The sequence below is a fragment of the Drosophila obscura genome, unplaced genomic scaffold (genome assembly GCF_018151105.1).
Source record: "Drosophila obscura isolate BZ-5 IFL unplaced genomic scaffold, ASM1815110v1 contig_165, whole genome shotgun sequence".
NCBI lineage: Eukaryota > Metazoa > Arthropoda > Insecta > Diptera > Drosophilidae > Drosophila > Drosophila obscura.
In genome coordinates, this window is record NW_024542752.1 from 2,706,659 (window position 1) to 2,733,378 (window position 26,720).

The window sequence follows — 26,720 nt, forward strand, 5'->3', positions numbered from 1 at the left end:
GTACGTACATACATACACACATATATCTCCATTCAATTGAGTGTGACAAATTGCGTAAAATGTGTGGTGGTGGTGTTTGTTAATTGCTCTGTGAGTTTGCTGCCCATTTGGGCATTTCTTTGTCCTCGTCTTTGGCTGCTGATTATTGAAATTGAAATCGATGACTGGCTGGCTGGTCGCTGGCCTCTGTCTGGTTGCTGTTGCTTCTGTGTGTTGTTTGTTTAACTCTAATGAGCATTTAATGGCCAGAAGGAGATCTTAATATTGCACTGCCACGACAATCAGATATCGGGCTTACCTGCACCGATGATGATACTCCCTTCCCTTCCGGTTTGCATTTTACCCTTTGTTCTGTCTCTCTCTCTCATTCTCTCTCACTCTGTGTGTGTGTGTGTGTGTCTCACTCTCTCTTTTTAATTTGATTTTTATTGCACTTTTACCATTTCTCTGTGCCTGTTTTTTGTTTTTGTCTTTTTTCGTGTTTTGTTTCTGGCGCACTTCATTCATAAATTACGGGGAATTTCGCCGGAGTTTGTTGTTGCTTTTTTTGTTGTGTTGTTTCTTTATCCTTGTGCGGAATTCCCCCGCCGTAGGGCAGGGCAGGGCAGGGTACGTCTCCGTACGTAGCCTTATCCCTCGGGGAATTGCGCATAATTCGGGCAGCATAGGCATGTTAATTAGTTCGTTGTGGGCATAGATTTGCCATCCCATTCCAGACATGGAATACCAAAGACATAATGCCCCGCCAACACATGTAATTAACCGAATTAGGCAAATGAAGCAGCAGCAGTGGCAACAGCAGCAGTAGCAGCAGCCCAAATAAATAGGTGGCAATGCCTATAGCAGGGGTGCCTGTCACTCAAAGTGTGCTGGGGGGGTTGGCGGGGTAGGGGCGCTCTGTGTGTAGTGGAGTGTGCTCTAAGGGGGGATAGACGAGAGTAGGAGGGGTTATGCGAATAGACAGTGCTAAATGGTAACGCTTTGAAGGTCATTCGCCAGGCTGCCTTAATGGCCAATTCCCTTTTATGTGCCCCTTGGCCCATGGCTGGTGTCTGTTATAGCGGCTTTATTTGCCAGATAATTTGTCTTTCCAGCTGTACCTGTGTGCTCCTCTGGCATGGGGCCAAGTCGTTCTGCGGCTTATGTGGCTGAGGTTGCGGTCTTGAGAGTCATCCTCCCAGCCGAGTGGAGTTTGGTTTTTGGTTTCTGGCTGGCTGGCTGGCAATCCATCATCGCATGTTCCACCCTGCAACTTTACTGCTACACTCGCATGGCATACTCGCTTCTTGGCAAACTTTTAATGCATTAAATAACTACGAAAAGTTGCGGCTGACACCCCAACCCCCCACATGGCATTCCACCCCAACCCCCTGTGGCATTTTGCATATTTTTGTGCATTCGAAGCACTTCTAAGCCACTCCGAGCCCCCTGAAAACCGCTGAATACTCGTATTCAGTATTTGGGGGGGATGAGTCAGTTATGTGCCTGATCCTTTGAGTGCTTCTGCAACAGCTAGGGGGCGGGGGGCAGCAGTGGCAGGGAGGCAGCACTGGGGAAAACTTGAACGAACTCTCGCAATCCTTCTGGGCCATCAAATCAATCTGTGGCCAAAGTGTATGTTTATGGCTATTTCACAGTTGGTTTTGCATTTAAAATACTCGTACTCGAACAGCTGGAAACGAACGAGAGAATAGTCCCGTCTAGCTGTCCCTGACAAGCTCTCCTACCAAGGCCACAAGCCTTTGCCTTTGCCTTTGCTTCTGCAACCCACCCACCCAAACATACATAGATACATTCATGCATACTTGTATATCCTGTTGCCAAGTCAACACCTGAAGTCTGAAAGTTTCTTCTTCGATTTGCAGCTATCAGACTGGCGGCTTACGCCGAGGAGCTCACCACTTCAGGCAGCCTCTCGGAAGGTGAGTTGCCTCCATCCCATCCGAGCTGCACTTAAACGATAATCAAACATTCATTTCACGCAGAATGGGGCTCCGGCTGGAGGGGCACCAATTTCCTGGTCGAAGTGGAGCAGACGGCACCCTCCCTTGCCTCGGGTTCGGTATCAGGAGCCAGTGGCATTGGCAGCAGTGGCAGCGGCAGTGGCAGTAGTTCCGGCAACGTTGAGGACTATCTGGGCAGCCAGGAGGAGGATGGCGGCTTCACAACGGGCACCACACCGGGAGCCGCCTCCAATGCCAGCACCGTGGAGACGGGTAAGATGCAACAAATTTTTACTTAATTTCGGGAAATATATAGACGGGGGTTTCCATGGGAAGGGTCTCTCGATGGAGTTTGGAAAGTGGCACGAGCATCATAATAGTGGGATTTGCCATTGATGGATTTCCCCCTTCGATATATTTCCCGCTTGATGTTGACTTTACATCACAGAATTTTCCACACATCGTGCCACAGCTGGCCGGAACCGCTGCAGAAAATCCTCTCTGTCGGCTTTGGCCCTTTGTGTATGGGGTGGGGTGGGGGGTGGATTTAAGTGCTTAAAGTCGTCGCTGATTCCATTCCCAATGGCAGCCGAAAATCCATTGCTTATCGCGTGAGATTTCGCTGCAAGGATATTTGAATTTTGAGTCCTGACTCTTGAGTTATTTACGCAATGAACGTGCCACCAAACAATACAAATAAATAAATACAAATGCGGCAAATGCGCAGCGAAGGGGATGGGAATTTTCTTACTCTGGAATACCTTCTGTTAATCTCAATATATGTGTATGTATATTCCGTTCGTTCGTTCCCTAGGACCCAAGATCATTGTGCGCACTGAGGAAGTGCTGATTGTGGGCCTCGTGCTGGTGCTCTGGGTGGGCGCCATAATGCTGTTTTTTAATCGCTGGGGCAAGATACGCATGCTGGAGCCGTACCAGCCCAAGTTCCAGCAGCAGCATCGCAGCTCCTGTCCCCTGGTCGATCTGGATGCAGTGCAGGCGCATCAGGTGAGGCATTATTCAATATTGTATACAACAATCCTATATATACATATGTTCTCTACCTCCGTCTTCTCTTTACATATAAATACGCGTATTTTTTGCAGCGCACATCCGTCTCGCGTATGTCGATGGGAATGGTGCATAATCTGAATATGCCGACGTGTCAATTTGCGGCCTATAATCCCAACATGTATGCCAAGGGTATGTACAATACACACACACACACACATACATGTGCATGCATGCATATGTACAGTTGTGTTCAATGAAATAGTAGTGCCGCACCTCATCACTTTCAAAACCCTTTTTGAGATATTTCTAGTCTTTCAAATTGAACAAGTGATACCTTTACGGAAAGCCTGGAATGTAAGCATTATAAACTTGAAGAAACCCCATTACATTTGCATTCTATTTTCTTGTTATTTATGACTTTAGACAACTATCCATGATATCTGCTGTTCAATGAAATAGTAGTGCTGGGTTAAATTAATTTTTAAAAATGAAAAAGCAAAGCAAATTTTTTTAAATAAGTCACCATCCGTAAGCTCATATTGGTTATTGAATAATTTGATGAAAGAAAGTTTTGGACATAGCGGTACTTTTGATTTTGTGGCGTTGAAGAAATCATTGCTCAGTCCAGAAGAGGAGACCTAAGAGTTAGACTAAAAACTTAAGGCAGGAGGTATAATGGGATTGAAAACTAAGTTGTAGGCACTCTCACTATTGTATTTAACCCAATTAACTAAAATAGGTAGACTGGAAATCGATTTTGTATGCGAAAAAATTATTTTTTAGGGGATGGTCGGCGATGGTCGGCGATGGTCGAAGGCAAGACCAGGCCTTTAATATCCTCAAAAATTATGAAAAAAATTTTAAATCGCTCTGTCAGTGATGTGACGGTTCTTAGACGGTTGATTACACATTATTTGAATGCAAGAAGTCTCAGAAAGCTCCGCGTTTGGGTCTGAGAGTACATGGGTGCACAACTTCAGTTTGGAAAAACGCATGTGGAATGGCCTGTGTCACAGTGACAAAAATACTTTTGACTAAAGATAGTAAAGTTGTATTATATGTTAAGATAAACTCAAAAGATTATGTTTGGCATTCACAGAAATCCGATTACCACCTAAAATCATGAAAAAATTAACATTGGGCATGCTAGGCTGAGCCTTATGGGGCCCAGCTCATATGAGCTAGTACTTTCTGGCCTGGCGTTTGAGTGATAGTGCGAAACTAAGGATGTAGGCATACATTTAGAATACATTACATTCATATTACAGTTGAAAAATTCATGTTAAAAGGATCTTTTAACAGGATAATGACTTAAAATACCCAGAAAAGCTCGCTAGGAATTGATTTTTATCGGAAAAGATCGACGTTTTTCCAAGGCCAACTGTCCAACTAGATATAAATCTCATCGAAGTCTTATGCTGGAATACCAAATACATTGTTGCAATTGCAAATCCGTGAACCAGAGTCTAGATTTAGCAAGTGGTTCATGGATTATTGGCTCAAATCCTATTGAAGCGTTGGCAAGAGATTAATGACCCATATCCGGCCGGTGCAAGTTCGAAATGAAAACCAAATTGATTAAAAACTAAATATTAAAGCTCAGGAAACATGAAAAACATGAAATATATGTTTTTATTTAGAATTCGTTGTTTTTTTCAATGTAAAAAAACACTACTATTTCATTGAACAGCAAATTTCTCTGGATCGGCTTATGTCATGTAAAACAAGAAAATGGAATTCAAATGTATGGATATTTCTTCGGTTTTTAATGGTAACAGTCCAGTCTATTTAAAAAGGTATCATTTGTTCAATTTGGATAACTGGAAGGGTGTCAAAAAGAGTTTTGAAAGTGATGAGGTGCGGCACTACTATTTCATTGAACAAAATTGTATATCATCATCTGCTTGCTGTCTTCTGGCTGTCCTCTTGCCCCTCTGATTTTTTTCATTTTCATTTTCTGTTTTTAAACTCTGCCTGAGTGCCGAATGCAATTAAAATCGAACAACGCATCCGCAGCCACATCGAGTATCCATTGAGTATCCTCCATCTTCACTTGCAGTGCGAGCCACCCACTTCTGTGAGTCCGCCAGGGGCCAACACGACAGGGGGAAAAAAATTATAGCGGGGGGGGGGAAAACGTGGCCCAACGGGACCGGGGGACATATGAAGCTGGCACCCATTAATACTATTAGTAATTCCAATGCCCATGATACACTAAATAATATTTTTTTATTTTATTATTTTTTTTTTTTTTAACTTATTTATTTTATTAATTTATTTATTATCATTGGAAATTATTTCAACTAAAATGGAACGGACAAAGTATGATAACTGGGAGAGGCAAATATTGCAATTGTGATATAATAATAATAATATTTATTTATTTTATTAATTAATATATTTTATTTATTAATTAATTTATTTTAATAATTTATTTTATTTATTTATTTTATTTATTTATTTTGTTAATTTATTTATTATCATTGGAAATTATTTCAATTGAAATGGGACTGTCCTTTTTTTTCTTTTTACCATCAACCGGGTCGGACATTGCATGTGCCGCATCATGCACACGACATGTATGCTGTTTTTTTTAAATTCTCTTTTCAACTCTTTGCTTGTGCTTTTTGAGTCGACCTCACCATGCTGTGTTATGTGGTAGGAAAACCTTCAAAATTCTCAAGAGCCTCTACTTGAAATGTCAGTTGTTCAAGCCAAAAAGAGTTCGCATTTAAGATAGCAATTGGAGCTTTAAGCACTCGAATGTATCAGAAGCAGCACACATTATCCAGCCCCCAGCAGCAATCCATGGCCCCTCTTTATTATGCCAAATGGGCAGATTACAAATTCAAACTGAATCGGAATACTTATGCGTAATGCCCGCTGTAGTTTAATGCCATCAGGCTCAGCACCGCCACCCCCAGCCCCGTGACATCCCACAGCTGCCACGTCCTGGCACTGGCACTGCCCTTTTTTAATGAGCTGCCAGACAATTAAGTTGCCCGCTGAGCGGAGGCAGCAAATACAATTTTAATGCCACTGCTCTTTGGCTCTGATGCTGTTTGGCTCTTTGGCTCTGCCCTACAACTGGGATGTTGCGCACTTAAATGCCAAGGAAACGCATGGAGCACACGAACAGGAAGACGGGTAATAAGGGGAACACACATAAAACATGCGAGGCAGCATGATAAAAATGATGTGGGGAAATCAGCGGGAGTGTGGCAGAGGAACCCCCAAACCGGAATGAAGTCTATTAAATTGGTGAAGCTTTCAGCTTGAGGGGCTTTGCCCGAATCTCAGCAGGGCACGTGACCCGAACGTGAGTCACGCCAAAGGCAACGCCAACCCATGTTAGCATTCCGATTTAAATCAAATGAGACACAATGATCCCCCAAACAAATTAAGTGGAGGCCCAAAAAGTGCTCGACTCGCTGCAGTATTTTTTTTTTTCAGCTAGAAATATGTCCATGGAATCCGTTTTGCTTTGCATATTATGGATGACTCTTAGCCCCGCTCTCTGTGGCAGGCATCAGGCTTTTTAAACATTTTTCTTCCTTTGCCGTTTCAGGCTATGCCTCGCATGTGTCGCACGTGTCACGGCCGCGCCAGAACTCTGTGTTTGTGGGCGCCAGCACCAGTCACTATCTGATGCCGCGGGCTCCACGTAAGACGCGCTCGGCCATGGATCTGCACTCGATGGTGCTGGACGAGAGTGCCGAACAGGTGTAGATGTCCTGCCCCGAAGATGCAGCAGGAGCAGCAGCAGCAGCAGCCAAGGACTAAGTCGCATATGTTTTATAAGTCAGTGTGTAAGTGCTAAGAGTAGGGAACAAAGTGTTTTTTATTTGTTTATTCGTTTTATGTGTGTGTGAAAGAAACGCTGCCCAACTATATATACACTTAATTGTCTATCGCTATGCCCCTCTTCGTCTGTGTCTCTGTCTCTGTCTGTCTGTCTGTCTATATTAGTGGGAAGGATAAGTGCTTTATCCTTTCATCGGTACATCTGTGCTGGCACAGTATCCATTCAAGAGAGTTTAAGTTAAACCCCGAAGGGAAAGGAGTCTAAACGAAGTCGTTGTACTATCTAATGTAGAGCTCTGGTATTGTTAGCTTTATCCAGTGTTAATCTCAAACGTAGTCTATGCTAATCCCCCCCGTTTCTCTTCTCTACACTTATCTAACTTAGCGTGTTTTAATCGTACTCGTACTCGAACTTAACTACTTCTTTCTGCCACAAATATTGGATACCAGAATAGACATACATAATATACGAATGAAAATATATTTAATATAAACATACATACATACATATACTATGAACAAAACTGTTTTAGTTTGTAAGTTTAAAGCTCAAAAATGGATCTGTGGGCAAATGGACCACAACATGGAACAACCTCCCGCATAATACCACATTCAGAGCATTTTGTTTATTGCAGCAGAACACTTACACGAACGATCAAAACTAACTGTCTAAACTACTCGTAAGTTGTAAGTATTTGAAGACCAAGCAGCAGATTGAAACTGCATATAGAAGGGAGAGAAAAAGTTGAACAGAAGAAGAAAAAACTAACTAACGAAAGCTTTAAATTCCTTTGGGGCCTACCAAAAAAACAAACAAAAAACCCATCCGAAAATTGTATTCTAAGTTTAAGATAAATAAATCTCAAGCAAATGTCTAATGCAAAATATGTGGAACAATGTAAACTAAAACTTAAACTAAAGCCTAACCGATAACTAAACTCAAACTCAAATTCAAACTAAGGAACCACTAACACACACAAACACACACCCAGATCTACAACTATGGAACTCCATATCCAATAGTCATATTGAAGGAATACCATTTAAGTATTTCCCCCGACAACAAAATGTTTGAACTTGTTTACAATATTTACAAGAAGAGCCTCAACAACACAACATGTACACATGTGTACTATATATCAAATAAATGCTAAATATATACCTATATATATTTATATACACACAATATATAATTATATACGTATACATATACATACGGAGAGGCAAAAGCCCCCAAAAGAAAACACAAAAAAAATCACAAAAAAAAACAATTACAATTATATACAATACATTTTGAAAAATTCAATTAAAACAATTATATTTGAAACGATGAGTGTGAGTGGTTTGTGCACTGTTTATTATTCTTTCTCAGATTACGAGTATTCGCTGCTCGTTATTCGCTGCTCTTCGCTATTCGTTATTCGCTAGTCGCTGCTTGTTATTCGCTATTCGTTATTTTTAATGGATACTTCAAGTTTATGTCTGAGAAATTGGCTTCAAGTGGCCATGGCATAATTATAAAATACACACAATCATTTAAATCATTTTAAGCTGCCACTTGGCATCACTTTTATAGCTCCCAGCCCTCCGACAACACCCACGAGATCTAATAGATGTTTTTTTTTTTTTCTGTGTTACTGGTTAACGGACCAGCTGGCACTTGCCTGTCGGCATTAAAACGCTTTCAATTGATGTGTTTTGGTTGTGTGTAATAAAATATATATTAAGCCATTTGGTTTGGATTCTTAATGAATCGAATTGGAGAGCAGCTACACCCCAGTTCGGGGCACATTGCTGTGGATGTCTTGAGTAAAGGGATCCATAAACATATTTGACAAAATGGCGAGAAAGCGACGCGTAAATTGCTGACCAATCCAACCAGCCAGCGAAAAGTGTGAGGAGAGTAAAGAGGTCAATAAATGGAAGCCATTCGATGTTATGCCCGGGCCATCGGACGGGCCGGGACGGGTTCAAGTGCAGGGAATTTATGACATTGCAACATGGAGTGGCTCTGGCTCGGGCTTGGGCTCGGGTTCTGGCTGTGGCTGTGACAACAGCCTCCTCCTGTTGGCAGGGCCACTGCCTGACCTTGTCGATGTTGCTGTTGCCGGGGGCCACAAATCAAACGAATGTCGCGACAGCCGCCCAGCCGCCCAACCGCCCAGCCGCCATTACCCCCATGCTAGATGCTGCTGACACTTGCAACTTAGGGTGGCGGTGCCAGTGGCTGTGGCAGCCAAGTGTTTGTGCCACTGTTTGCGTGACAAGCTGGGGGCGAACGAAAGACGCACATCGCTCTCTCTCTCTCTTCCACTTCCCTTACGAGCATGTATCCATATCTCTGGTGAACACTGTCACTGACAATCCTCTGTCCCCATGGCTGCTTCTCTTGCCAAAACATTCTGCCAGAGCTTTATCATACGATTATGATCCCAACGAAATGCTGAACGATGACCCAAGCAATATGCATAACTATGTAAATTAATTTCAGGCACAGGCTCAAGGCACAGGCACAGCATCCATGCCATGCAAATCTCTGCACAATGCCACAAATTGTGAGGGGGCAACACACACACACACACACACACACAGACACACACGCACATGTAATACCCATCCATGGGCTCATGGAGAGAGTGTTAAAGATTGATTGACATGGCAGCCTGGACTGCTCCATTAAAATAGGGAACTGGACCGTGCCGGGACTCCCCTCCATCACTTGAGTGTCTAATCAAAAATGCTTAGTATTATGGGGGGGTTTTTCGGGGCGCAGAATGGGGGCCCAAGGATTTATGGACGCGTGGGTCAGGGAGCGGAACTTAATTGCCTTTTGACATTTTGTGGCTTTGTTTTGTGGCCCCCTCAAGGAAAGAAACAGTCTCGATTCTGCTCAGTTTCTCAGGTTTTCAATTTACTTTTCGACACTCCTCTCTCTGTCTGTCTCTGTCTGTCTCTGTCTCCGTCTGTTTTGGCGTTATCTTTGATTTGTCCACCGAGAGACATTCAAATGAAATTTTTGCTTAGTTTCCAACACACAATCCACACCACACACACCCCACACAACCCCCACACAACCCCCACAAAACCCACACAAAAGCTGCATAAAGAACAAACGCCGGAAGCCTTCAGTCTTTCAGCACTAACTTTAACGTACGCTCCTGCGCAAACCCCGCCGACTGCTTCTCCATCTCCCTGCAGCTGCTTCTCCGAACTGCTCCCATGACAGCAAGAAATGCTTGATTTGAGGTCTGCAGCATTCAATACCCTTTCCTTGCGTCATCTTCGTTATTGATTGAAACTGGAATACCTTTGGCAATCGAATACTCATCGTTTGAGCGCTTTGGCTTCTGCCATGCATGGCATATACATATGCAATAATGCTTTGTGCTCCAAGGGCATCCACAAGTTACTTTGCACTTGCACTGACTCGCTCTGCTCCCGCCCTGAACTGCTGTTGCCACTGCCCCCTCCATGCTCGCGCTCCCCTCTGGCTCTGGCAGCCTTTTTCTGTTGTATTATTCCTAGTGCTAGTGCCAGTATTTGCCGTTTGCCGGACATAATCAAACGCCAGTAATTTTCTTCTCGCAAGTCTGAATGAAATAAATATATACATATATATTTTTGAGATTTATGTAGAGCTATGCTTAGTCCCCGGGTACCCAAATAGATGTAGTACGTCCAGCTGATGGATGACCCTCCATTCCGGTGGCTCTTTCCCGTCTGACTGCATGAATGATGGCGTAGCAGCAGCGGGAGTGGGAGTGGGAGTAGGGAAAAACAAGCATATGTATGTGCATATATTTCAAGTGCAAGGAAACATGATATTTGATTACCAAAACAGGAATGCTTCACTTCTACATCCAGCTGGCTGCCCCACAGAATAATGGCATGGAAACATGCGGCTGCTTCCGGGCCACACAGTGCAGAGCCAGCTAGCAGGCAGCTACCCAGCAAGCATTTTCAAACACTCTTTAAACAGCCAATTATTCTTCGACTAACCACCACCCACCACACACCTCCTTGCCCCTCCTGCCACAAATAATGCGTGTCTTTTCACACATCTTCCATCGCCCATCTGCCATCTTAAATGCGCATCTTTTCTCACCATCTACAGCTACATTTCGTATACCCCATGCATGCAATAAAGACCCCAAAATGGAGAAGCTTTTGTTGATGAGCTTGGCCCAGTGGACAGTGCATGAAGAATGGGGCGAGCGTTTACTGTTGCCAGTTTGATTAATGACAGCGATTTGCCGCCCCTGCTGGTTTCTGGCTAAGAGTGAGGCTGGACCTTTGACACTGTCCTGTCCCTGTCCCTGGCCCTGTCCCTGGCCACTTTCATGGTCATGGTTGGGCGTTGGGTGTGGGTTGTACTCAGTGGCAAACAAAGTTGTCAGCCGGAGAACTCATTGCACAGCCTCCCCTCAGTTTTGTGCGAGAGTCACTTTAAATCACAAAAATGTAACTGTTACCAAAAACCAAGAATCAATCAATGGCAGGACTCCGGGGTGGGGGTCAGTATTGGTATTGGTATTGGAATTGGTGGGCGGCTGCCATGACTGCATCGCCAGCAGCCGCCCCCGGCTGTCATCAATGTTTACGAGCGGCATAGAGATGGCAATGGCATAATCAAAGGACACGCAGCCTCATCAAGTTTTCTCTCTCGATTCTTCTGTTCTCTGCGCTTTTGTGGGCTGTGGGCTGTGGGCTGGCTGTGGGCTGTGGGGAGAACAATGCGTGAAAATAAAACGAGCGATAATGAGTGGCGTGGCCGAGACGCTGACCCAAGCAGAGACCCAGCCATTCATTCATCCATCCCACAAATGGTCATAGTCGGTGCCTAGGGGCTGGGGTTGGGAATGGGGTTGGGGATGAGGCCATGTGCTGACAGAAACTCAAAAAGGCAACAAGCCGCTGGAAGCCATAAAACGGACAGAAACCCCAAAAAGCAAACAGAACAAATATTTCCCCCCAAACTGTCAAGGACAGTCAGTCCGATGTGCCGCCCACACTGAAAGTACTCATAAAGATTGGCCAAAAAAAAGGTTTATGTTGCATTTGCCAACCCTCCCCATCCCCCCACCAGATGTGGCCCAAGGCAATAATGCTCGTAAAAATGTGATGTGCTGGGGAGCACTTGTCAGCTTGGTTATGGCCATCAAGCGACAATCAACGATCTAATCCAATTGGCTATAACGGAAAATCCCTTTTAAAGCATAAATCAGAGCTTATGTATTAAGCTTTTAAATTTCGCGCGGCAGCATGTCAAACGGAAACTTTCTACATGGTAACTACACGACAAAATGCTGCACAGAGACAGCTGACGGTCAAGAAACAAAAAGCTCATCGAACTGGAGCTTTAAACCAGGGAAGCTGCCTTATTTGGCGACTTGGCCAATGTACGCTCTATCGTTTGTTTATTATAACTATTTATTTCTTAATATTCAATTACAATTACTTTTCGCATGTCGTCGCAGTTGCGGAAACTCGAGGGACCATTGCTGGCGCTGCCATCTCGTCTCGAGGTTGTGAGCTGGCGCTGCCAGGGCTGGCACACTGACAAATCGTCAGCGCCATCTGGCGGCAAACTCGAGCAACATTGGCCAACTTATTCGCTGGTGCATACTTTCAGGGTGGCCGATCGCGGGCCAGTGTGACCGCACGTGCTGGCACAGAGAAACGACAAAAATATAAGTGTGGTGCTGTGGCGTTTGGCGGCGGGGTTTTTGTTTTGCTTGAGATCAGGTTATTTCCATTTCGGATTCAAAAATGTTCGGACGTCGGCCTGCTGTCGGCTTCTAGCGGTTGCTTTGACTTTTGTGTTCGCTGTCTGGCGCTGTGGCAACATTATTTTTGTCGTCTAATCGCACGTCTTGAGGGTGTTCGAGTGTGCGTGTGTGTGCGCGCGTGTGTTGTTGTACGCGTGCGTGCGTGTGTATGTGTTTCGTCTTGTGGTTTTGTTTGCGTTTGTGCACTTGAATCACCTGTTGATATTTTTTGGCCTGTTTGTTTGGGTTTTGAATCGTAGAACGACAAACTATTTGAACTGCAGCCACACCGAACAGGCTCGAGGATCGAGGATCGGCTATCAGCCTTCGATAAACAACAATTAACCGCATCGCATCGCTTAATCAGCAGCTGGAAAGTTTGTTTGTGTTTTTTTTGTTGTTGTTGTTCGAGTGAAAGCGTGTGAAAAGTAGCCCCTTAACATTGGCCAACCGTCGAGGCCGAAGCCCCCAATGTTTGAGCCCCCCACCCCCCTCCCTCCATCAGCGCCCTATCGTGTTGGGTGTGTGAGTGTACGTGTGCGCGTGGCGTGCGTGTGTGAGGGGAGACGACAGGGCTTAATACACTAACACCCTGTGGATATCCATATCCTGTGTTGCGGCCAGCCAAAACTTCCGGTCAACTAGCGTGAACAAAATGAAACCGCAACTGTTGCACCTCTCTAGCCAAACCCCATCTTCGTCATCGTCTGCGACATCGACCTCAGCATCTGCGCCAGCAGCAGCCTCAGCCGCAGCCGCAGCATCACACTAAGTTCAGGTGTTAAGAGGTAAGTGAATATCGTATGGGGAGGGGGCAGAGATCAATCAGTGCAGACCAAGACCAAGGTACAAGGGTATGTCGGTTGGCTGGAATAATCAGATCATGAAGCAGACGAGATCAGTCAATCAACAATCAATCAATCAGTGATCTGAAAGTATTCGGGGAAATGTGTTCCACAGAAAACAGCATAACAAAAGATTAAGAGTGGAATGCAGATGGGAATGGGTATGGGTATGGGAACGGGGATGGGTATGGAAAACGATCAGTGAGCAATGGATTCATGTTTTATTTTTTGGAGTATTTATGCACTTCTTGCAGAGCTTACTACAAAGTAGAAGTTAGATCAAAGTTCTGAGCAAAGTTTCTTAATGTGGGAATAAATTCGGATAGGTAAAGTTCTGATAAAACTTCAGCCATTAAGTGAAAACCTTCAAAGAAACAACCAGGCAACCAGAGACCAAATACAGATTCATGGCTTCCGAAGGTCTCTTCTCGCAGCAATACTTTTTTGGGCACTCTGATTCCGATTTGGCCAGTTCTTGCTGTTTGCTTTTTGGACACACTTTTTGTGCAATGTTTGCGGTGTTTGGCTTCTCTCTGGCAATGTATAACTTTTTTTGGTGTTTTTTTGGGGTTTCGGGGTCAGTCACTTTTGAAGCTTTTGATGCGATCGTACACCAGAGTTATGCATGAAACATTTTGTACGTGATATATTTGACATATATGTATATGTATATCGGTATGAAGCCACAGGCAACTGATTGATGGCTTTGGGCTCGTTCGGCTATTAGATCTCTGAGGGTTGGGCAAAAAAATATAAAAATAAATAAAGACTCTCTTATGTGGTTGATGGTGGATCCGGTGTACCAACCCCCCTCCAGTGCCACGAAGCGGCTGCCTGTTGTCCCCAATTGCGTAAAATTTGCGTTGAGTTGCTTTTCACCTGCCAGTGCCAGTGGCAGTGGCAGGGGCAGTGCCTGCGTCTGTAGGTGCGTAGATGTCTGCGTTCGATAAAATTCCCGTTAAATGTTGTCGCCGCCAAAAGATTGTTAATTTCCATTGCGGTGAGCACAACTTGTAGTCAGAGGGGGGCCAAAGAGTTGGAGCCACAGAAGGGAGGTAGAGACTGCGCTGCCTTGAGCCTGGGCATGTACATAATTCATAACCATTAACCAATTTTGTGTCGTCTAGAATGAAAATGGGTGAAAATATAAAGAAGAAATTTTCTTCACACACAAATTTGCACATACATGTATGTGGAGCAACCAGTGAAGACACACACACACACACACACACAAGCCACACTCGTACAAGCAAATGCCAATTTAGCAATTGTTCAAAGCGAATTGCCTGAGACTCATTCTTGAGTTTGAGTTTGAGTTTCATTTGAAGTTTAAGTAGATCCAGCTTCTGGCTTGGCGGCAGTTGACCCAATGCCAGAACACCAGCAAGAGAAGAGCAGAGAAGAGCAAGAGAAAGAGCATAACTAAGAGACGTGGAAGTGAAGAGAAAGAAGGCGAACGAAAGGGTTGAGCTGTGCCAAAAAAATTGTTGCTTAAAATAATTGCAAGCATTTGTAAAGCCAGAAAGAAATGCAGAAAAAGTCCATTATGCCTTGTACATAGTCAGACTCATTTTCATTGTCGAATGGCTTCTTTCTCTTGCTACATACATACACATGTATATCTAGATATATATATTCTGGAACTGCTTCTAGCTGAAGGCAAACCAAACACATGCAAAGTACATATCTTCAGAAGTTCTCTGGATAAATGAACCTGTGCCTGACTCTTCTCAATTCTCGCATATGTATGTACATATGTATATGTAACTTGCAGCCCCCCCTATTCAGCCCCCCTGCCGACCACTTAAGTGACTTGAGCAGGAACTTTTGATTCTTAACCAATTGGAATTCCATTCCCAATGCCTTCGTCTTCGGTTGCCGCTCTATGAATGGCCTATAAAATATAAACAAACAACGATATCGAGTGCACTGAGACGTGCCTCCCATCAGGCTTCTTCGGACTCCACTCCACTCCATACTGCTCTTTTCAGTGCTCCCCCTCTCTCTGCTGGCTATCAGCTTTCGTTGTGCCCCTAAATCAAATTCCAAATCGCAACGAAGGCGGCCCAGCAGATTTTTCTCGAGAATGGCAGAAGGGTGGGATGGGGACTGGGCCTGGGGGCAGGGGCACGTGCCTGGACAGCTAAAAATGATCCCGCACGGTACTGGACGGGGTGCTGGGCTGCTGCTGGTGCTGGCCATTCGTAAACAATAAACAGATCTTTGTATGTTGCAGCACATGTGGCATGGAGTATGCACCGCATGTACTCTCACTCTTAGGACTGCCCTGCACTGCTTTATTTTTTATTTTTTTTTGTATTTTTTGGTAGGGAACTAACCGACAGATCATTGATCGCTCTATATATTTTTCTGGCTCTCTCTCCCTCTCTCTGGTTTTTTATAAGACAAAATATATGTACTAGATCGAGAATGGGACTTTATTCTTCTTATGGGAATAAACCCCTTCCCGCCCCTTACTTCATTTCTACTTGAAAAATTTAAAGTTTAAAATTAAATTCCATTAAATAATTGCATATTCTCGTAGATATCCAGACGCTGCCCCCATAAATTAGACTTTCCCAAGTGGGAAGTTCTCTTTGCTGCTCCTTATTGAATCCAGAAAACTTCACTTTGAATGAAGAACGCGAAACGACAAAATTTTAATGAACTATCATAGTGCTGAAGATGATTATCTTGGGCTGTCATTGAACCTGCTCTGCCACCGCCTTGTGTCCCAGGCATTGTCTTGGCTTCATTCGCCCGCTCTTGCCATTCACATCTCACATTCACCATTCCAGCCACTGCCACTGCCACAGCCATAGCCATAGCCATAGCCATAGCCATAACCATATCTATGTCTCTGCGTCTGAGTCTGCCTCTGACTCTGACTTTATCTCCATCTATCTGCGGATGGCGGTTCCATCAACCATTTGTCATCTTGCCATGTAACCCTCTCTCCCACCCACCCGACTCTCCCCCCCACCCCATCTGTAACGATCCGATCTGTTGTTGTGGGCGGCGGAACGGGGAATGGAATCGAATCGAATGGTAGAGTGGAGTGGCAAAAGAACCCAACTCAAGACGATTCCAAGACCCGTAATTCTCCGTTGCCCCGTTCTGGTGTATCTCTGACATTCCATTTTGGTGGGAGCGGGGGCCTGGCCTGTAATTATGTTCGATTTTCGTTGACGTTGCGTGTTGGTCTGTTGGGTTCTTCTCTTTGCTGTTGCTTGGAGCTTGGAGCTTTGAGCTGCGGCCCCGCTTGGGGCATTCAAATTTCAACAACATCTCAACTAAAACACCAAAATGGGCAACTAGTGGCCGTGACAGGAGCCGAATCAGGCCGGCAGTTCTCCTTTTTGGCACGACTCTTTGCGTGGTTCCTTTTTTAATCGATTTTAAATTCGAGATTGATTGATGGCGATGGAGATGGAGGTGGAGATATGTATGTGCCAGCTGTTGGTTGACTGGTTTCGTTTTTGGTCTGCTTTTTTTTTGTGGCTGTCCAAAATGTAATGCAATTCAGTGCACTTGTCAACCTCTTGTGTTCCCCCTCTGTCTCTTGCTCTTTCTCTCTCTCCCTCTCACTCTCTCTGGCTAAAGTCTCTGATCACTTGAGCTGCATTTTCCCCTCAACCTATTGTACAATTTTTGGCTCAAGTGGCCACGGTCTTCGGTTTCCCACATGTCAGCTCTCACATCTTCCATCCCCAAATCGTAAACTAATTGAGGATTTTCCGTTAGACTTATCGAAAATTTGATACGCCTTCCTACCCCTCACCCGTTTGCATGTGGCAGCAATCATTATCATTATTAGCACTGTTATTATCATCATTATCATTGATTTTTCCATTCGAAGATTTTTCCACATTTTCGTTTCGGTTTTTTGCCTGAGCATTTTGCTCTTTGTATGTTGCTGATTGATTGAATCTCCGCGATGTTCGAACGCGTTGGATTTGCATCATCGGAGCCGTATACAATTTCGTGTCCAAGTCTAGACTTTAGGCCATGTGTATCGGGTGTGAGTATCAGGTCTATTGCAACGGTTGATCTAAGCCGCTATTCCATTTGTCATGTTGCATGTATCCCAAGGAATTTCCACTATTTGATATTTATTCTATTCCCAATTTAGAGTACGGATATCGCAAAAGCTGATCGATGCAACCAATTAGCACTGAAATGAGTATCAATATGAATACATATTTTTTTTTTTTTTAATTTTATTATGTAGGTTTATTGTAAAAAATTATCACAGACAATAAAGTACAATTACTAAACGTACTCTTACTGTTGATTAGCAACTTTTCTTACTTCACAGGATCATTTATTTAATGAATATTTGAATCAAAAAGAACATGCATACAAGTTGGGGGTTAATTAAATCAAATGTCAGCCAGATGATCTGCCATTTTAGCTCAAGATTAAGGGCAGGATCTTGAAGGATTGTCTATGTAGAACCACCAGAATATGAAGATGTTGTCCCTCTATATATATTTTTATATGTATGTGGATAAACCCATGTATACTGCAGCGCTTTCACCCCAGCACAGCCCAGCCCCGCCTTGCCATGGGAAACACCGTTAAATGCGGTCTCTTCGGTCAGCTACGAAACCTGTCCAGATCGATAGATGTACGATTTCCCCCAAAATGCAACACGCACGCAACCTGCAGCAGCAGACCATGATTAGGGGAATTTTTGTTTTGTGGGTAACCGGGGCCTGGAGAAACTAGCAGTCGTAGTAGTACGAGAATATGCGGCATGACATGACTTTCCGACAGTAAATTAATGTGTGTGTGTGTGTTTGTGTGTCTAGAAAAAGAAACCCATTAAAAAATGTTAATTTCCATCAAATAAAACCGTCTGAAAAGACAGAGCGGGCCATATAGAGGCTCAGTATCGTAGCTCTTGCCTAGATGGGGAGCAGTAGAGAGAGAGAGAGCGAGAGCAGCCAGCACGTGGCTAAAAGCCACAAAATATAAGACAAAATCAAAAAACGAAACAAACAAAAAACACCAAAAACAGTTCAGAAAACAAGGCAAGGCGTTTGTGTATCTTTTTACCTTTTTTTTTTTTTTTTTTTTCTCTTTATCTTTTTTTTCTTTTTTATTTACATGCGGAATGTATCGCTTCAGAATTTTGTGGTGTGTGGAACTGTGTGGAATGGAGTTGCGTTTGTCAAAATAATTATGCGTGAAATTTACATAACACGCCCACACGCTCCCACAAAAATCAATCTGTTGCTGTATACTTTGGATGTATCTGTTAGCTGTTAGCTGTATCTGTATCTTTGGCTGGATCTTGTTAAGCGCATTTAGCGTGGATTTATAGTCGGTGCCATAATTAACTGGTCGAAGGTGTTGCTAATGGCAGCCAAACTACTTGGGTCGATTCGCTAATGAAGCCTACATCTGATGGGCCTCCCTCCACCACAAACCAATTTGCATACCTCAATGATGATGATGGAAATGATGGACATGGATGTACCAGAGCTGGAGATGACCGCTGTCAGTTATGAGTGCTGTGGTCAGCGCTTCGCTGGATGCCACACACAATGCTTCGTTTCGTTTCCAATCGATTGGACACCAGACACGCGGTTCCTTACACCAGAGTGGACACCAGCATCAGCATCATCATCAGCCTGGCGCAGCTGGGCCTTGGATTGGCTTTCCTCGGGTGCGCTGGCTTGGCTTTGCTTGGCTTGGCTTGGCTTTCGCTCATGTTTTTGTCGGCAAACGCTGCAGACGCAGACTTGTGACGCAGTTCAAATCGCGAAACTATAAATTATGCTGTCAGTCACAATCAGCCATTGTCTTGGTAGTTCTCGATTTCGCGGTCGGTCTCCATGGGACAGCCTCTCTTACCCTTTCTCTCACTGCTTTGCGCCGTGCCCACTCTTTAAAATTTTCCGCACAAAGACGCCCATTTTTCTTGATTGCCGCTGTGGCTTTGTGGTTGCTTACAGCGTATTCGTGGGGTGGATCTGTTTTCCTATCGAAAAGAAAGAAATATGTACAATATTTTAGTGAGTTAAGGTAATAGATAGGATTGATAGGTACGAGCCATAGGTAATACCCACATAATACAATTAATTGCAATCTTCTAGCGTTTTTCTTATGTACAATTTGTGCAGTGATAGCAGCAGCAGTAGCTGGCAAAATTCTCTAATATTCCAGCGAGAGTATTCTGCAGTCGATCATTCTCTTGCTGTTTGAAGCTAACATTCTTTTCTGCTTTTGCAATTAAACTGCGCAGCTGCTGTCGCTGCGCAAGTGTTCATCGCCTTTGCGCATGCGCATGCGCGTCCAATCAATAGCGGGCTGGAGCCCCCACTCCCCACACACCACACTCCACACTCCACACCGCTGGCCGCACACCGATTTGATGCGCGACGATTGGGAATGCCAAATGGAGGTCCCCGCGCGCTCACCTTTAAGTGCAGCAGCAGCAGCACAGCAGCAGCAGGAATGCGCCGCGACATGCAAGCTCGTGCCAAATTTCGACGACGTAGCAGAGGGCAGCGAGAGCGGACAGAGTGCCTGCTCAGCTTCGTCAGCAGTTCGGCTCGGTTCGGACTGTGCTCAAGTTCGGACAGCGATGTCGCCCACATCACTGCGAGGGTGGGTGGCGCGTGGGCGGCTAGATAAATGCGTTATCTATGGAGCGATCCACGTGGGAGGAAGTTCGGATTCGGCTTCGGCTTGCGCTTAGGGTTCACGTTCGCCTCAACAAAATGCAGGCCGTTAAATTGTCAAATTAAATACAACAACAACAGAAGAGGGACAACCATTTGGTCTCTCGCTTCATCTTGATCTCGTTCCCAGCACACACACCGCCCCTGCTGGCTGCCCATCAATTCATGTTGGATGCAGAACAGCTCCAGCAGCTGCTCAATTGAAAGCTTCAAGCTGCGGGACACGTTCAAACGTTTCATTCACAGCGCAGCAGCAGCAGCAGCGCAGTCGATAGAACAGAGGGCGATCCTGAGCACTTCGGCAGCCGAATATTGATATACCCTTTCTGAGCAAATCTGGTGCAGATATCTAGAACTATTTTTTTGAGCAACAAAAATATACGGCAAACAGCCATTGTACTCTTTTAAAGTGTACAACAAAGCCAGAGAAGAAACTGCATTGATTTCTCAGGGTCGGAGACAAGCTAGCAGGCAAGCAGGCAAGCAACTCGTTTGCCTGCGGCGGCTTTTGTTGGAGCAACTGCAACTGAAACTGCAACTGCAACTCTGGTGCTCTGTCGTGCCAGAAATGATGCCAACAGGTGCTCAACATTCTTGGCATAGTTTCTAGAGCAATTGAGGCTCGATCATTGAAAAGGTGGCTGGGGGGGTGGCTGGCATTGGTATGGGGATGGCGCTGGAGCTGAAGCTGAGACTAGGACTGGGGCCACAAGATACTCGCACAAAACTAAAGCAGGTGGCTGGGTACTTGATTGAGCTATTGTAATTGTCAGTCATGCAGAGTCATGGCTGTGGTCTGGGTACCGAAACTGGGTACTGAAACTGGGCAAGGGGGCTGCTGATGGACCTGCAACAGACAATCTGTGGCAGTGAAGAAAGTCTGTAGCCCCGATCTAAATTGCTCTAATACTGCACGAAATTCGTTTTCGTTGCATGACCAATCGCTGCTATAGAGCAGATTATCCACACCATTTGGGCATGTTTTCGATTGGTCAACGATTAATCGATAAATAGGCATGTGTTTGCTGGTCATAGGTCATAAATGGGTCGTTTATGGATCATTTATGGGCAGACCCAATGGCAGAGACGAAGATAATATGAAGGCAAATTGTTGGTGTGCTTTTGGAAGTATTCAAAATATACGATTAATAGGAACTGATATTTTAACGATTATTCGCTATTATTTAAAGCAGCCTGGGGGCATGGGAGATCTTCATTGGTTGGGTATTATGCCAGGAGTAAGAGACTGAGTCAGACTAATTCCATCGCATACAATCCAAAACCAACTCATTTTATTTCAGTTTCATCGTGGCATGCACAACTTGGGCCACCATCTGCTTTGGGGCACCGTGTGATTTGCATTATGTCACGTTTTTCCCGCCGAGGCGAGGTCAATCCACTCCACTTTAGTCCAAGCCACCTCACTCCACTCCACACAGCTCCAATCACAGCTCCACTCAGCTCTTAGCTTTTGCTCTGGGCCTGCCTAATGGGAAGCATCAGTAGTTGCTGGCGCCAGCATGGACCGACCAACAGTCTTCGGGTCGTGCGAGTACAGGCGGCAACCTACAACAATAATGAGTGACCAGAGCTCATTAGCTCAGCTCGTTGTCTGCGTAATTGTCGCAAAAATTCGAGTGCGTGACCAGGCAGAACTTGCATGGCAGTCAAAACCATTCACTGTGTGTGTGGCCCAGCTCCCTCAATATGAGGAGAAAGTTCCTTCAACTCTATTTAAAACTTAGAGAATTGTGTTGCAGAGAGAGAGAGAACCAATTGAATATGTGCAGGATTTTACTTGATCAACGTCAGCAGAATGTAGAGCTTGAGACATTTCATATTTAATTCCAGATACTTGCGCGACAGTCTGAAAGAATTTTTCTACTTAGATGAATCATTTTTTGCTGTAGAAACAACTGATGTAGCTTTAAAGCAAATCCAATCCAATCCAAACCAAAAAAAATATTGCAATTAGTCAGTTGATTTATTTGAACATTACTCATTTAAACATGATCCACGTCGGTTCCCCTGGATTGTATGAGCCATGGCTCTGTCCGAGTTCTTTGAGCTGCTCCTTTTGCTGCAGTCTCGTGTCTGGTCTGTACCATTACGGTTTCCTAGTAATTTAACAAGAATTTCTAAATTAGGCTTTCAAAAAAATAAACAAAACAAAACAACAACAACAAAACGGCAGCCAGAAGAGTGGAAAATTATAAAGTTTATCAACATTTATGATGTTGCATGGGGCCGGTGGGGGCTACATACAGAAATTGAATTGACAGCAAGACGATGGCGAATGTTGATTGGATCATATCATGCCACAAATTGTGGCATTTCACGCAACAGCAATTGAAAAATGCCTCACCTATCCCATCCTCAGCTCTCTCACTCGCACCGTACGAAGCTTCTCTATGGAGTGGGGGGGCTGGGGCCAGCTCGATTAATATGCAAAACAGTTTTTCTTTTGTTGCATTTGCAGTTGCAGGTGCTCGGGCCGATTATGTTAATTAACCTGTGTCCGTCGGTGCCGAAGTTGGGGTGGGGAGCCACTGAGCTGAGGCAACGTGTTGCAGCAGTGCCCGTGCCCCTGCCCCTGCCCTATGGGTAGCATTTATCAATTAGCAACGTTTTGGGCATTCAGCAATTAGCATAAAAGTCAAATTTACCAAAGAGAATCCGATTCGTTTTTACCCTCTCTCCCTTCTGTGGATAATTGGAAAAATTTTTATTTTAATTCTAGGAATTGAGGGCAATCGAATCTGAAAAAAATATTCAAAAACAAACCAAACCAAAGGGAATTTATCAAATGGATTTGTGTTTAGAATTGGAAATGGATTCGTTGAACTAATAAATGGGTATACCCATATACATGTTCTCTCTCTTCTATATTAAATGAATTCCATAAAAGTAATCACATTAAACGAGCAGAATGTCTAATGGAGTGTGGGGACTTTAGTCATTGTTGAATGATGCTTAATTTTAAATCAATTCTTAAAAATGTTTTTATTCATATATTTAATGTAAATATTACAAATATATTTGCTAGAATCAAATATGCAAATGTCCAAAGAGCATTTTTGCCAGACTTGTTGCTTGGAATTATAAATTTTGTTTATTTAATAAATAAAAATATATTTTCTATTTAAAGAAAAAGTAAATTAAACAAATAATCATAAATAAAATAATAATTATAAATTTTTGTTTACAATATTCTGCATTAAAATTAATTATATTCTGGTAACTTTTATGCATAGAAATATATATTGAATAAAATGTCTAAAAATAGATACGAAGAAAGTATTTCAGGGAGGCTTTACCTCCCGACCCACCCACTTTTGATACCTCGAATAACATATAAAAAGCGACAGCGTCTAGACTCTGGAGGGTTCCATGGTGTAATGGTTAGCACTCAGGACTCTGAATCCTGCGATCCGAGTTCAAATCTCGGTGGAACCTTATATTTTTCTTCTTGCTCTTCTTCTAATCGGCAATGCAATGCACGGATATGTACATATATATACATACATATGTATGCATACGTATGTACATATTGTTGGAGAGTATCTGAGAAAGTTTTCCAGCTGTCAGCGCGAGCGAGCAGGGCAGGGCAGAGCAGGTTGCTCAAGTCTCAAGTCTTTCTTTCTGCTCGCATTGCAAAGCAGAAAATGTGGACAAGCAAAACAAAAATAAAAATACAGGAAAAACAACAATATGAAAATAAAACTCTGCACGATTCGTGCAATTTGATGAATGAATTGCGAATGACCGACGGCTGGCCTGTAATTAGCGGTTGCATAATCCATCCATCCCAGTGTGGCCATTTCCGTTCCCCACCGTCCGCCGTCTGTCCGTCCGTCGTCCGTTCGCTTGGCATCCAAGTGACACACATTTTTTACTCTACGGATGCGGCATTCGTCATTCGTTATATACCTGGTAGGGGAGGGTACAGGGGGCAGCTCAAAGCCGCTTTTCGAGACGACTTTCCCCCAGGCGGACACGGACAGATCAGATCGCAGCTAAAGTTTTGCAAGTGCTGCATATAATCTTTCGACAAGTCCATAAATATTGTCAAATATTTTTCTAACATTTCCGTACCCTTTCTTACTCTCTTTCAGATACACAGATTCCGAATGTCAGCCACCGGTCGCCGCAGAATGGCAAGTACAACGACCACGCCCCTCAACGCTGCCAACGGTGGCGGTGGCAGCAGCACCCTGTATCGCCTGGCCACGCCTGCCACGCCGCATCAAATGAGCACACTGTTTGGGCAGTCGGCGCCACAGCCCTACGCCGCCGGCTCCGTGGCCAATGGAGCGGAACGCAGTCGCCTGCTGGAGCTGCTGCGAGCGCCCAATAGCCTCACATCGCCCAGCCTGGAGCCATCCTCGAAGGGTCTGCTGAATGGACCCGGCCAGAATAATTGTTTCCTCAACTGTGCCGTGCAGGTAGGTCACAGATTCAAATTTGTTTTTATTTTTTCTGCAACCCTTGACCCTTGCTGATTGAAGGCCACGCATCGATATTTGGGCAGCCTTCGACACGGAAATTGTGTTAATTGCTTGCCCATCTTTGTGTGATGCGTGGAGCAAGTCCCACACTGGCGGCAGCCACCCACACCACACCACACAGTCTGTATGGGCCACAGTCGCCACTCTGCGGCACAGTCGCCACTCTGCGGCACAGTCTTGACTCTGCTCCATTCACAGCCGAGGCAGTGGCTCTGTTTCAGTTCTCAGTTCTCTGTTCACATGGCCCAAAGCTGTGTTCTTCGTTGGGTGGGGTAGGGGTACAGGGCACTGGCTACAGAGAGTGAAAGAGGGTTCGTGCAGGAGGAAGCGCCACCCAGTTGCATAAATTTTGTGAGCAACTCTTAATAAACATAAATTTGTATATTAATGATTGCCTGGAGAATGCAGAATGGGGTTACCGGCTAGAAAAATTATGCAAAAGTGGAAAAAACAGCAGACAACAATTAGTCCGATTGCAACAAGAAATGGGATGGAGCTGTAGCTGCAGCTGTCGCTTCAGTTACACGGTGTACACGGTGTACACGGTGGTACATAGTGTAGGGTCTCCTATTAAATAAATATGTTGCGCCTTCCTTCCTTCCTTCGTTCCTTCCCTGTTGATATAGTAGAGAGTTCTTGGATTGTTCTTGGATTGTCTGGCCATATCTGTGCTTCCATTGCGACAGTTGTTAACGGATTAGTTCTAGTAAAATGAATGATTAACCTGTCTAAGCATCCAGCATTAGGTACGAGTACGTTCCCATCTCCCATCTACCATCTCTATGTGCTCTCTCTCTCTCTCCTTCTATCTCTGCAGATTTGCGGATGGTAGATTGATTTTTTTATAACCATCTTTAGTCATCGCAACGCTCAATTATCGATTGAATAAATCTCAATCACCATGACTCACATATAACAAGGCACAGTAGTCCCCAGTCCCCCCCCACCCAAGTGGGGCTCGCTCGTCAGAGTTAAGAGTTGAAACTGGAGTTGAAGTTGGCTGTTGGGGCTGTTGGGGCGCTGGGAGCGAGTGGAAGCTGAAAGCTGGAAGCTGGCAAAAGGCGAGGCGGGGCGAGGCCTAGGTGCGGCCACTAACATTAAACTAATTGCACGGACGGCATGTGGCATGTGCTCTTATTTCGATTTTACGTATTTCTTACACACTCTTACACAGTCTCTTGCGCCACACACACGTATGTACATGTGGCCAACAAGGGCGTGGCATGGGGCAAAGATATATACATAAATACGTGCCGGAATGGTGGCTAAACAACACAGAGGGCTACCCTGTATTCCTGTGAATATATATGGCACTTTGGGATATCAATTGGTGTGCAATTGGTTGCGGAACAGTGCCGGAGAACCTCTAGGGAATTCCCCCCAATCGACTCTTCGGGCAGCGACCCCTGAAGAGGAGGACCTGAGCCCAACCCATCGCAGTGCTCCCAGTGCCCCCAGCCAAGTGAGTGCGCCAGCCTATATACCCTCGGTGTGCAGAGCAGTGGCGCACAATGCCAGGCAATGGTTAGAAATCAACACGAGACAATGGCAATCAAGTCAAATGGCCATCGCGGCGTGGGCCAAGCCCAAAGACAAACCAAACTGTTGACAGTTGTCAGCCAGCCCCAGAGAATTCGTCTATGGTCTCATTGTTTGGCTTCACAGCTCCACTCTGTCGATCTCAACCGAAGTTCAGATCTTCGGATTTTCAGCTCCGGCAACTGCTCCGCCAGCTACGCACAATATAATTTCATTGTCTTTCATTCGACTGTCTTTTCTTTAATTGTGATTGTCGTTTGTTTGGCGGGACATAAACAAATATATTTTTGGGTAGCCGATTCATCGATCCACAGGCATCCCAGGCGAGGGGCAAAGCTGTTGGCTTTCTGTTGGCCAAGACTTCCGCTGCACGCTGCACGCTGCAGCTGACAAATGCTGAGAACAGGGCTGATGATTTCACTTGATATGCTTTTAATGTGTTTCTTTTGCCACAAAGTCAGAGCTGGAGTCGGACTTCGGGGCAGAGACAAGACATGAGACTTGAGAGACAAGAGACAGGGCTGGGGCAGGGGCAGGGGCACTCAACTGCAACGAAAGACCCTCGGCTCGACTAGGCGACAAAAAAAACTAAAAGAAAAACTAAAGA

General features: G+C 44.7%; 1 protein-coding gene and 1 non-coding gene across 2 annotated transcripts in view; both read left to right on the top strand.

The window, feature by feature from the left end:
- The window catches only part of LOC111066238, a 46,539-nt gene extending 38,647 nt beyond the window's left edge, over positions 1-7,892 (top strand). Inside the window, exons 2-6 of the mRNA XM_022354685.2 lie at positions 1,866-1,922; positions 1,986-2,216; positions 2,758-2,951; positions 3,050-3,146; positions 6,526-7,892. Of these exons, the coding sequence (XP_022210377.2) occupies positions 1,866-1,922; positions 1,986-2,216; positions 2,758-2,951; positions 3,050-3,146; positions 6,526-6,686 (740 nt within the window). The 3' untranslated portion in view covers positions 6,687-7,892. The remainder of the gene's footprint in view (positions 1-1,865; positions 1,923-1,985; positions 2,217-2,757; positions 2,952-3,049; positions 3,147-6,525) is intronic.
- Positions 7,893-23,450: 15,558 nt separating this feature from the next.
- On the top strand, positions 23,451-23,522 carry Trnaq-cug. The gene has a single exon. It is a non-coding gene; the product is annotated as a tRNA-Gln (tRNA).
- Positions 23,523-26,720: the final 3,198 nt, after the last annotated feature.